At 37.1% G+C, this 13700-nt stretch overlaps 1 protein-coding gene across 1 annotated transcript in view; it reads right to left on the bottom strand.

The window, feature by feature from the left end:
- LOC129226777 (soluble guanylate cyclase 88E-like) overlaps positions 1-13700 on the bottom strand; it is a 162598-nt gene that overhangs the window by 63273 nt on the left and 85625 nt on the right. The window contains exons 4-5 of the mRNA XM_054861406.1: positions 11516-11642; positions 6244-6328 (exon numbers count right to left, since the gene is read on the bottom strand). Coding sequence (XP_054717381.1) covers positions 6244-6328; positions 11516-11642 — 212 coding nt within the window. The remainder of the gene's footprint in view (positions 1-6243; positions 6329-11515; positions 11643-13700) is intronic.

The raw sequence follows: 13700 nt of genomic DNA, 5'->3' as shown, positions 1-13700 counted from the left end.
GGGAAAACTTCGTGGCAGGTTTACAAAACTCAATTCATGATAGTGGCGGAAGCGAACGGATGGGACTCTGCTACCAAGGCCTGCCATCTTGCAGCATCCCTGAGAGGTGACGCAGCGGACATTCTTCAGACCCTTCCGGACAGCCAGCGCCTGGATTTCGCCGCCCTCACATCTGCGTTGGAGCTTCGCTTCGGTGAGAAGTGCCAGAAAGATTTCAGCCGACTCCAGTTGAAGTCCCGTTTCCAGAAAACCGGGGAAACCCTGCAAGAGCTAGCGGCGGACGTCGAGAGACTGTCTCATCTTGCTTTTTGCGACTGCCCTGCGGATGTTCGAGACCACCTGGCACTCAACTACTACATCGACGGGGTTCGAGATCCGGAAATCCAGAAAGCTCTACGGATGGCGGATGTCAAAGACCTGAGTTCTGCTGTTGTGTATGCGATGAAGTGGGAGGCCGCCCAGCAAGCAACCCGTGTGGATCGCCATCCCATCCGAACTCTGGAAGCTGATGAGTCTGATTCCAGGTCGTCCCACCTCGCTGAACTCGAGAGACAACTCGGTGACTTGGCAAGACATCTGAGCAGCATAACAGCCGAAAAGAAACAAGAGCAGAAGTGCTGGAAATGCGGTAGTGAAGGACACTTGCGAAGGAGTTGTCCGGCTCGCCAAGCTACACGAGGGAAGGAAATCACCACCACCAGAGCTCTGCAGATTTCCTCTTCTAGTAGTGGCAGTGATGGACTTTTCATTTACGCCCATGTAAATGGAAACCCCTGCAGACTGATTGTCGACACTGGAGCCAATGTGACAATCATTAGAACAGATGTGGCTCGTGAATTTGGATTGAAACTGCTGTGGACATCGCCACGCGTAAGTCTCCAGACTGTGACAGGTGACAAAATCGAGATTGACGGTAAAGTGGACTTGGAAATAGTGTTTGGGAATGCCACCTACCATCATACGGCATTCGTCGCTAATATCACGGACCCCTTCATTCTCGGATTGGACTTTTTGAAGAAATATGACTTCACTCTCGACTTCAAGACTAATGAGCTGCACTCGATGAGAGAAGACATAGCCGTTTTCCCCGCAGAAAGTGATGTAAAATCCGCTCATCAAATAATAGCCCAAACAGATTTATCGATTCCCTCAAGGTCAGAATCATTAATACCTGGCTCCCTTGAAGAAAGCAATAGTTTTCGATTTGGACTCATTGAATACCCTAACCTAAGCAATAGCCTAAAAGGAGTGCTGGTAGCATCTACGCTTGTGGACCTTTCTAAGGATGTAATTCCTGTGAGAGTCGCCAACGTGAGTGAAAGGCCAAGGAATATCCGAAAAGGTGAAGTGTTGGCAACTTGTACTCCAGTAAACTGCATCATTAGAAGAATCAATTCCCCCGAGACTGTGTCTTCCGAGTCCTTGACATCGAAGTTAATTGGGAGTGCGCCGTTATCGAAAGATCAAAGAACTGCTGCGGAACAATTGGTGGATGACTTCAAGCATCTGTTTTCATCTACATCGGAGGATGTTGGCCGTACGAATTTAACGCAGCATAGGATTTACACTGGAGAACACCCCCCTATTAAACAGCATCCAAGACGGCTACCGTTTGCCAAGAAGGAAGAGGTTGAGACCCTCCTGAAAGAGATGCAGGAGAATGATGTCATCGAACCCTCATCCAGTCCTTGGGCCTCTCCCATCGTCTTGGTCCGAAAGAAAGATGGCTCCACCAGATTTTGTGTCGATTACCGACGGCTGAATGAAATCACCAAGAAAGACAGCTACCCTCTTCCACGGATAGACGACACCTTGGACACTCTTTCCGGACACAAGTGGTTTTCGACCCTGGACTTGAAAAGCGGCTACTGGCAGGTTGAGATACACCCTGATGACCGAGAAAAGACAGCATTTACAACTGGACAAGGCTTATGGCAGTTTAAAGTGATGCCCTTCGGCCTCTGCAATGCACCAGCTACGTTCGAGCGTCTTATGGAGACAGTGTTAAGAGGACTTTCCTACGAATCCTGTCTGGTCTACTTAGACGATATTATCATCGTGGGACGCAGTTTCGAAGAACATCTGGCAAATCTTAGGAAGGTGCTGCAAAAGCTTAAGGAAGCCAATCTGAAGTTAAGCCCGTCCAAATGTAATTTGTTCCGCCGGGAAGTGAACTACCTTGGTCACATCATCTCTTCTGAAGGTGTACAAACCGATCCAGAAAAGGTATCTGCGGTCAGGAGTTGGAGTCGTCCCGAAAACATCCATCAGCTGCGAAGTTTCCTGGGGCTCTGCACGTACTACAGGAAGTTTGTAAAGGGTTTTTCCAACATTGCACGACCTTTGCATAAGCTGACGGAGAGCAAGCAAAAGTTTGAATGGTCCAAAGAATGCGAAGATGCATTTCTACGACTGAAGGAGGCTTTAACATCAACGCCTATCCTCGCCTATCCTCAGCCTGAAAAATCCTTCATCCTGGACACTGATGCGAGCAACGAGGGCATCGGAGCTGTTTTATCCCAAGAAATTGACGGAAATGAACATGTCATCGCTTATTGGAGCAAATGCTTATCAAAGTCGGAGCGAAATTACTGCGTCACCAGAAAGGAGTTACTGGCCATAGTGAAAGCTGTAGAACACTTCCATCATTACCTCTACGGCCGAAAATTTCTGCTTCGGACAGATCATGCCTCATTAACTTGGCTTTTGAACTTCAAAAATCCGGAAGGCCAGATAGCCAGATGGATACAGCGGCTCCAGGAATATGACATGGAGATCAAGCATCGAAAAGGGTTATCTCACGGTAATGCGACGCTTTATCAAGGAGACCCTGTCCTGAGAACTGCAATTATTGTTCCCGAATCGAGAAACAGTATGGAACGACTAGCCCTACTGCCTATCAGGTGACAGTGACTCCAACTTCATCAGAACCTGATCCATGGAGTGATGACCAAGTTCGAAAAGATCAACTTGAAGACCCCGACATAAAACCAATCTTGGAGTTCATGGAAAGTGACAGTCGACGCCCTAGCTGGCAGGACGTTTCCATCTTCACTCCTGCAACAAAAAGATACTGGGCTTTATGGAACTCACTCCATTTACGGAACGGAGTACTGTACCGAAAATGGGAATCTGATGACGGCAAAACATCTAGGTGGCAGTTACTACTTCCCCGATCAAGGATTTCAGATGTTCTGAAAGAAATACATAGTAGTGCGACTGGAGGACATTTTGGTGTCTTGAAAACCCTCAATAAAGTTCGGGAGCGCTTCTTCTGGAGCAAGGCGAAGGATGACGTGGAGAAGTGGTGCCATTCTTGTGACGCCTGTGCTGCTCGTAAAGGACCGAAGAAGAGAAGCAGAGGGAAGCTACATCTGTACAACGTTGGAGCTCCTTTCGAACGAATTGGGATTGACATCCTGGGTCCTCTACCAAGAACTGCTGATGGGAACAAATACATTCTTGTTTCCATCGACTACTTCACCAAATGGCCGGAAGCATATCCCATTCCAGATCAAGAGGCTACCACCGTAGCAGAGACTCTAGTCCAACACTGGATCTCGAGATATGGAACACCTTTGCAGATTCATTCCGATCAAGGGAGGAATTTCATCTCTGCTGTGTTTAAGGGCCTATGTCAAATTCTCGGAATTGAGAAAACTAGGACAACACCACTACACCCACAATCGGACGGCATGGTGGAGAGATTTAACCGCACAATCCTGAATAATCTCTCGCTTATGGTATCCAGAAATCAACAGGATTGGGACAAGAAGCTACCTTTGTTCCTGCTGGCCTACCGCAGTGCTGTCCACGAGACTACCGGATACGCCCCATCTCAGATGCTCTTCGGACGAGAGCTTCGGCTACCTTGTGATCTCGTCTTCGGTCGTCCTCCGGATGCGCCTTCATCGCCTGAGGAGTACATCCAGGATCTCCAGGCCCGGTTGGAAGACGTTCATAACTTCGCACGAGAGCGAATCAACATCGCGGCGGAGAAGATGAAGACCCGATACGACACAAGGTCTACTGGACATGAATTCAACGAAGGCGACAAGGTTTGGTTATGGAATCCCATCCGACGGAAAGGTCTGTCACCCAAATTGCAGTCGCATTGGGATGGACCCTACAAAGTCCTTAACCGACTAAATGACGTCGTAGTGAGGATCCAAAAATCACCTAATGCAAAACCTAGGGTTGTACATTATGATCGGTTAGCCCCATACTATGGCCATAGTTCATGAGTATTACGTAAACAACCATGGTTGATAACATAAAAGTTGTAGATAATTTTTTTGCTTTTAATGTTTAGTAATATTTCTTGTTATTATTGTGTTTCCTATGCATTATTGGTTATTATTTAATGTGTGTATTTGTGAACATGTGATAGAAGTTTGGCACCCTTTCTGGGGATTGTACTGCCCGGGACGTGCAGTCCTTAGGAAGGGGGCAATGTTACAAATCCTGTAAATAGTAATTATTGTAGTAACGTAACCTGTAAATAATTTCCCGTAATGAATATACAACCCCTTAACATATGGCTAAAGTATACAACCCCTATTCTTTTTATTTTCATTGATAAAATTTGATAACGGTCTACGCATTTCTCGAAGCAGAAAGAATGTTGTAGAAAATTCTTGGATGTTTATAAAAGCCGTTAGCGATGGATAAACGGGGAGTTTCGATTCAGATTTCGAACGGAGAGCATTTTGCTCTGTTTATAGCGAGGCATTTCGCTGTGTTGTTTTCGTATTTGGAAGTAAATACGTGTGTAAACGTTGAGTTTACGGTGTTGTGTGATAATTGCTTAATTGCTGATGAATAATTTAGCAGTTGTTGAAGATCTTTCCTGTACATAGTGTAAATAAATTTCCTGTGTTTTTATCAAGAACTGTGTCTTCATTTCAAGAAAGTGGAAGTCGCACCGAATCCGTTACAGTATAATAGCAAGCACTTACCGTCAATTAAATGATGAGAAAGAGTTGTGGAAATTATATTAAAAGTACAAAATTAATTCTAACAATGATGAATAAAGAGCAAGAAATATGTGTGGTACTGTTAGGCAGGGGAGATACAGGATTTCATTTTGGAGGGGGGGGGGGTGGGAGGGGTCATGGCCAGCGGTGAGAGTGAAAGCAAGTAAAATTTTTTGAAGACACTCTGAAATTTTCAAAAACTGAGAAAATCCCCCTTCTCCTCCTCTCCCCCCCCCCCTCTCCACTGTAAAAAATTTAAAATTGCATACAAAAATTATTGAAACAACCATTTTTAAAGTTTTTTCAAAATAATTTTTCAGGTTTTAAAATGTGTTGTGAGCACTAAATTTTCGGAAGCGGCAACCATATGTAGATTATATAGTGTCACGTAAGGCAATTTTCTTAAACTTGGGTTACATTTAATTAAAATAATAATAATTAAAGTATATCACTTGGTTTGATCTCTGGGATTAACCTTGTAAGCCTTGAAGGGATAGTATGATATTTCCTGTTCCATTGGTGAACTTTGAATTTGTGTTGAAAAAAAAAAGTTTCAATCCTGTTCAAATTTACATAGCGACTTTGAATAAAATGGGCATCTCAGATACGAGTTGAAAAAAACGTATAGGGCTTGTTTTGATATTTGTAATGGAACCTGAAAGTTACAGATCTGGGCTTGAAATAGAGGATTGTTTAGTATAAATTCAACAGTCACACACGTTTTTACTTCAAAATACGCAAAAACACAGCGCAAAGGCTAATACACACAGAGCTAAATACATACTCTCCAGCGCACGGCTGATACAATTCACAAGCAAAACCTAACTCTCATTCAAATGCCACCACGGCCTTTATACTCAGCAAAGAAATATCCAGAAAATCCTATTTCGTTCTATTACTTTCTCATACTTTCTTTTTATTCTATTCGCAAATCTTAGCGTTCAGAAATGGAGGGACCATATATTTCATTCGAATGTAAGGGGGCTGTATATAGATTACAAGAAACTATTTGAAGGTTACGTTACTAAGACAATTTTAGATGAAAAATAATGGAATAAACGCCAAATTTAGCCAGATTACAAAAAATTAATCATAAAAATGATTACTATTTACAGAATTTGTAGCACTATCTTGAATTTAAAATATGTTTCGATTTCTCTAATAAGAAATATCTAAAAATGGTCCTTTTTCAAAATTGTGTGTTTTTCAGCACAGTTGCTGTTGCAATTAAACATTTTTTTACTGTAAAATACACAAGTTCACTTACACTGGAGTTCCCAGATACACCATGCTTTGCCATTCTTCCATGTACATCATCTGGCCTTTGAGATGCAGCAGTCTATCCTCCAGTTCTGGAGAAAAAGAAATAAATAAAGAGAAAATATAGAAGAGAAAAGACGAATTTATATTGCATGGGAGATTGGAGCTGGTTGTGACATTTTTTAAACACATCGGCATAAGTTTTTGCATGATAGATTAATTTAAATAAATATAGGTTTATATGTAGAAGTAATTATGATGCTTTATTATTTTAAAAGATCACTAGGTACGAGCCTATTAGAAGAGACATGAACATTGAACAAGTCAATTATGAGAAATGAACGGCGTAACTTTTAACCCTGCACCCGGTTGGTTGTTACACTAACGAGGGGCAAATTGTGATAGTAAAAAAAAAGCTAAATCTAAAACTTTTTCTTAACGAGCTGATGTGTGCCTCACTTGACTTCCTTTTACTCCAATTTAATGTCATTTACCCATTATTGGTAATTTTAATGTGATTCAATAGTTTAAACTCTAAATATCACCAACAGTGGCCAAATTGAAACCAGATTTAAAAAAAAGCAAAATCGCCAAATTTGTCGTCATGTTGGCGACAAAACTTGCCGACCAAAAGACTGGCGATATATCGCCAAGTGTCCGCGGAATTGTAACACCACTTCAGTTTACATCGAAATTAAAAATGATTTCCCCCCAAAAAGGGGCAGAAGATCCCCTTAGAAACACCCGAATGCAACCACAAGGGAAGGTGCACAACTAGATCCCACTTAGAGTCTACGTACCAAATTTCAACTTTCTAGGACATACCGTTCTTGAGTTATGCGACATACATACGCACCTCCGCATATACGCACATACATACGTACATACAGACGTCACGAGAAAACGCGTTGTAACTAACTCGGGAATCGTCAAAATGGATATTACGCGTATCTATACGTTCTTACGCACTTATCCACGTGTGGTCGAGTCGGAAAAAAAAAACTCAACATGTATTCGGGGGTGAGTAAAATGGAAATTAAGGTCGATTTTTGAGTGAAATTTTTTTCGCGAATACAATATTTCCTTTTTTGTAAAAGGAAGTAATAACAATAATAGTTTCTTTACTTAATTTAGCTAAAAAAAACTATTTTTAAAATATTTACATACATTTAGAAGTAGTGTTATGCCTAAATGAAAATGAAATGTTAACTACTTACATAGAAATAAAATTACAGCAGAACCTCATTGATCACGAACTCATGGGGGATCTAGGTTGCCCGAAACAATGAAATTGAACAGCAAAATATTGTTGACATCCATTCAGAAGGCAAACCAGTTGAAAACAGTAGTAGTAGCGGAAACGAATTTTTCGAACGATCGTAAAAACTAACTTTTTACAAAAATAGCGATTGTAAAAGCGAACCCTTTATGAAAATCGTGATTACAAAAACGAAACTAAGCGTTTCAAAATCGTTAACATCTAACTTTTTTGATCGAAAATATATTTACTACATTTTGTTTTACTGTTTTTAATTAATTAATTAATTTATTTATTTATTTATTGGAAAAAAACCGTTAAAGCGTTTTTTTTTTCTTTCGGAAAGTGGGGGTTAAACTTTTTGCAAATTTTCTTTTTAACGCTGGGAAATAGAAAAAAGTAATGATTATGCATTTTGGTCTCTTTTTCACTAGTACAGCTGCCTTTTTTTTTTACAATGGATTGCAAAATAGCTGCATTTTAACCAATATTTTGGCTAAAATTCTCGCCATATTCGCCTTTGCATCAAATTAGTATCGTCACCTTTTTAGTCACCAGTTACAACTCTAACTTCTGCCTTTGTTTGCCATTAACCAGAATTGACTGACAATATCTACATCAACGCCAGCGACGCCGCGGGTTGCAGTTTAGTTATAGTATAAACGACGCAATGTTGTTTTACAGAAAACAAACAAGCTGTTTAGAAAAAAAAAATTATTTTCCAAAATAAATAAAAAGCAATTTTTCTTGAGTAATAAATTACAAAGAAGTTAGTTCAAACTATATCGAGGATTCTAAAGATTTGTTAAAAAGCTGTTTTCCTAGCAAAAAAGAAAAAAATATAGCTACCTTCAAGAATTACCCCTGAAATATGTTGTCCAGAAATTGCCCTGGGTGACTCTATTGATCATGTTCCTTATTTCAAAGACAACAGCTTTGTATTTTACACCACATTGTTCTAACAAAAAAGAAATCTCTTTTATCAACATTTTAAATTTTTTTATCTTTTATTTGCTGCAACTTTGCTTTTTCATTTTTAAGCAAATCAACGGAAAACATTTCAGAGTATCAAGAAAGACATTTCATTTTTATTAAATTCCCGTCCACACATGTTTTGCATGAATTGTAATCGATATTAAAAAAAAATTCAAAACGTAGTTTCAGGGGGTTATTTTCACCCTAAAATACAATGTGGCGAGTTTTTAGATAATTTCAGAAGCAAATTTTAGAATTTTTACTGCTCATTAATTACATTTACCCAAACAATTGTAAAACTACATTAAGTAGTTCATGTGTTTTCTACTTTATTGTAATTTTTTTATTGTGAAAAAAAATAGATTTTTACTTTCATCTAATACATCTTGAAAAGAAAATATTTTTTGTAAGGATAAAGAATAAACATTTTCATTTTTTTTCCAAAATATGAAAACTTCAAAGTAAAATATAACATCTTAAAATGTGATACTTCCAGAGTAATATCAGATTCTAACATGTGGTAAAAATGGGTAGTAGTGGTTCTCAAAGCACGTGTTTTTCAAAGCAAAAACAGTTCGCGTTCTTCTCCAAAAATTGATAATGCAAATTTTTTTGGATTCAGGTTTCCAAAAAATGCAGCAAATATTTGTTCTGACAGAATAACAAACACCAACATAAGCATCAACAACAGTTGCGACTTTAAGGTCTCATCCACATCCCGAACAATGCATTATTTTCCAAGTACAAAAAGTTTTTGAAGAGAAACTTTTTATGCTAGCATTTTGAAACTGTAATCGGCAAACTTTCTGCATGACTGTAGCGACGTAGTTGTTTTTTATTTGTAGCCAAAAACAGTGAAAGTAAATAGTAATTATAAAGCTAAGATGCTTCCTCTTTTTAGTTATTGCCAAAAACAATACAAAATATTAGTAATTATCAAGCTAGTTTTGTCACAAAAATTTTACAAATAAATTTCATGGCTAAACTTAAGCAGACCTCTAAAGTGAAACACCAGTAGTGGTCAGTGCTTCAGTAGTGGCCACTTCAAGTTTACTTATATACATTGAAGAAATAAATGAACAGTAATAATGTGATTTTTTTGATACCCAATGTAACTATCATATTGAATCAATTTTATTCATCAGTTATTTGAATTTGAAGTAAGTAATGTAAATTTTTCAGATGATATAATGTCAGATGGACACTACTGAAATTTTCAGATTTTGGAGTTGACGCTAATGGATCGAATTTGAGGTTTGGGAAAAAAATTGATGAAAAATTGAACAAATTAAAATTCTGTAATTTTTAGATCATGGGACGATTAAGGAAGAGTTAGTCTGTAATACGCTCATTGAGTTCCTAGAGAAGTAATTATTATTTTAGACCCACAGTTTAAAAATATACTTCACTTTGGCTACTACCAGTGTGTTTTAAAACTTGAAGTAGCCACTACTGGTGTTTTACCGTATTTGTGGATTTAATATTTTCAAATAGGGTTGGTTGGGGTAAGTGGAACCCCTTTTGAGGATAGTTCGTTTTTGAAACCTCATACGAAAGTTTTGAAACAAAAAAATTTAAACTTATTGTCCTATTTTACCTTGGACATTAATAATAAACAAAAACTCATCATTATTTTCCAAAATAAAGCTTTAAATATTCTTAACGATTAGATTCTTTTTTTAAATCGGATGAGTGTCCCACTTACACCATAGTAAGGGGTAAGTGAGTCATCCCTCCCCCCTTTTATTTAAATTTAAATTAAGCATATCTAACCTGGAACACTTTAAAATGTTGCTTGAACTCGCAAAAGAAAATCAGATATATATATATATATATATATATATTGACTAAGTGCTATGACCTACAAATTAATTCTACGAATCCCAAACATGTGCAAAACCAATCACTGTGATGAAATTTAACATGATCTGTGCAAAAAAGTTTGAAAACTTTATCCATATTTTAGTTTTAGGGGGGAGACCCACTTATCCGAGTGACCCACTTCCCCCAACCATCCCTATAACTGGTTTCTTTGATCCAAGTCAAGTCATCAGTTTAAAAGCGTAATCCACACTGTTAAAGTTCTGCCATGAAATATGTTTAACTTTTATTCACGAAATGAACTTTATAATTACTATTAATTTTCATCACTTTTTGCAGAGATATAAAAAAGAGGATTTCGTTTATTGTTAAGTTTTATCGAGGTTTATAATCTATTTTCTTCATAGAATTATCCAATTTTGTTGTGAATATGCCTAAGGCAGGTGCAGAAAGACCACGAGCAGGGCGTGAGAGAAAATGAGAAGGTGAAATAGCAGTTCAGAATGTTTATAAAAAAAGAAAGAAATGATAAAAGTTTCATTTCTACCGTGTGTCTTTACGACAAACAATTCCGTTTTTTTTTTTCTTTTTTTTTTAGGAAGAGATTAACGACTAGTGAAGTACATTTGCAACCATTAATGGACTAGAATATTTTTTTTATCAAAAGCAAAATAATTTCTTTGAGTAGTAACATTCAGTAACGTAAATAAAAGCACAAAAATAGAATGTAAGTTAAAAACTTAGCAAGCAGTTTGTTGTATTTTTACAATTTGTTTTATAACTCTTTGTACTTTTATTTACGTTTTCTCATTCTACTAATAGTTTATTTCGTTTCAATTGAACTTTAACGAGTTTTACTTGTATTCTTTAGTTGTCACAGTGAGTCATGCCCACTGAAATCATGGCACAGTCTGACACCAGTGAGCCATTAAAATTCTTAAGTGATTTTAGGGCGCTTTTTCTCTCTTTTGAAATAGTACCTTGTTCTTATTGGGAATTCCGCATTAGAAAAGGTAGGCAATCACTTCTAGAGGGAGGGGGAGAATAGGCACCCGAGGGTTTTTTTTTTTTTTTTTTCAATATTTTACACACTTTTTTGCTGAAAAGAATCAAAAATAACTCAAACTAGTTTATATGTAACATCATTACTGTGTTTAAATTTTAAAAACAAACGAACTGAACAAAAAATCGTAGAAAATTACATGTTGAAGAAAAATACCCTTACTTGTGTCATCATCTGTTGGGTAGGTATCGAAGCTGTTATTAGACGACGAGTCATCTAAAAGCTCTTCTTTAACTTTGATTGGGTCAACTGAGCAAAGTTCGAATATATTATTCGTATGACTGTGGATCTAAAAGAGAAAAAAGAAAAATAAGTCTCAAAAAAAAGGAATTGAATTCATAAGTTTAAAAAACAAAATAGTTATTACTTTCAGGTCTGTGTATTTAAAAGAAAAGAGGTACGACAACAGATTTTAAAAAAATATTCTCAGAGGGAATTAAAACATTGGGTTTCGGAACATTTTTTATTTGAAAGGATGTTTTCTCTTCACATGATTTTCAATATACGCTATTATTTTTTCTTTCTTCCCCCTTTCTTTATTAAACAAAAAGCAAATTTTCTTTTTCTGTTAAGAATATAGTAGGCTCACAATTGTGTTACTTTCTTATCTTCTCCAGTCAAGCCTCTCAAGCTTCTTCTCTTTCGAAATCTGTAGCGCTATTTTTAGAACACTAAAGTTTCAAGATTCTTAATGCTTTCGGTACCTCGAAAAGCTAAAGCCTTCAGCGTAAAAACCGCGCCTTTGCATAAATCCTCATAAATTGTCTGCAGACGAAAGATTTAGATGGGCGCGGCTGTTTGCCTAAGTACCATCGAAATATGAAAAATACTGCTTAATTCGGAATTAATAACGGTGACGATGATAATATATGATCACAGCAGAGAATAAATTTAACTTTTTCTTCAAAGAAGGTCTAAGACAAAAATTATCTTCACATGTAAATTCGGATCACTCTCAATTAAGAGTAAATGTGAACCTACACGTAAAAAGGGGCTGATTTAATTTTTGTGCCAATCGCTCCAAGAGGAGCTGAATTTTGCCATTATTTAGGCGAATAAAAATAGCTTTGTTAATGCAATAATTAAAAAGATAAATCGTAATAGATTGTCGTCTGCGCATTTCTCGTAATTTTAATTGTTGGAAAATGATCGAAAAAATGTATCGCCCTATTTTGGGCCTATTTATCATGTCCAATACCAACTGAATTTTGTTTACGAATTTAAATGATACCACGTGACAAAAAAATTCTTGTTGAATGCTTCTGACACCATTGTTGCTAATTGTTATATATAAAATGACCCTCTGAATCCAAATGTGAACAAGGTTTTTCACCATCACCCACCCCTTTTTGGAGATGGTTCAGTTTCTTTCTTTCATTTTCCGATAGTTTCATAGCCAATATTTTGATTTGAAGGAATTATAAGCTTAATGTTAACAGTTAAAATTTCTCTTATAGAGTAGGTACGTCAAATGCTTGGAAACATGACCATTATAAGGAAAACCCTTTCCAAAATACTTATTTCAGATTTTTTTGTCTCGTAATATTTTCCGCGTGATGCTCTTTGATTAGTGTTTCTAATAGTGTCGAGCACTGTGTAGATTAACAATCAAACATGAAATAATTTTTCTCCAATTAATTTATCGAAGGTTGTGCTCTGAGGGGCATATCGTTAGCAATATATATATATATATATATATATATATATATATATATATATATATATATATATATATATATATATATATATATATATATATATATATAAAGAGAGAGAGATAGCTAAATAGATAGATATGCTTTAGTTAGCTGAATAGTTTCTGAACGGGAGAAGGTATAGAAATAAAATTGAGGCCTAGATACTAGATATTGTAGAGTTGCCATGTACTACACAATGAAGGCTTTTACAACACCACTTAGCGGCAAGTTTTGGAGTTAGGACTCCTATATCAGAAACAGTAAGAAATACGGGGTAAATAACTATTAAGATGCTCAGCATCATCAAATAAGGAAAGAAAAGATGTCCCATTTCTGCAAAGTAATGTAAAAAAGTAGGTGTAAAACGCCCCTTTGTTTAGTAGTGTTGGACAAAACTGCACTTACCGGAAATGAGCCTTATATATCTGTAAGGCTCAAAACGGTGCATTTCCGCACAAATACGCATCTGGACATGGGATTGCATTTCCAGTTGCATATTGTACAATATGACAGATGACACGCTGGCATAAGCATACTTAATACGGTTTCAAAGTTAATGCAATGTTGGAGGAAAGATTGCGTGCACTTGCTGTGTGATGTGTTCTTACCAAAAAGAAGATCTATAGGTTAAGATCAGGGGAACACAGAGG

The sequence above is a fragment of the Uloborus diversus genome, chromosome 7 (assembly GCF_026930045.1).
Source record: "Uloborus diversus isolate 005 chromosome 7, Udiv.v.3.1, whole genome shotgun sequence".
NCBI lineage: Eukaryota > Metazoa > Arthropoda > Arachnida > Araneae > Uloboridae > Uloborus > Uloborus diversus.
This window is presented reverse-complemented; position numbering and strand designations above follow the sequence as displayed.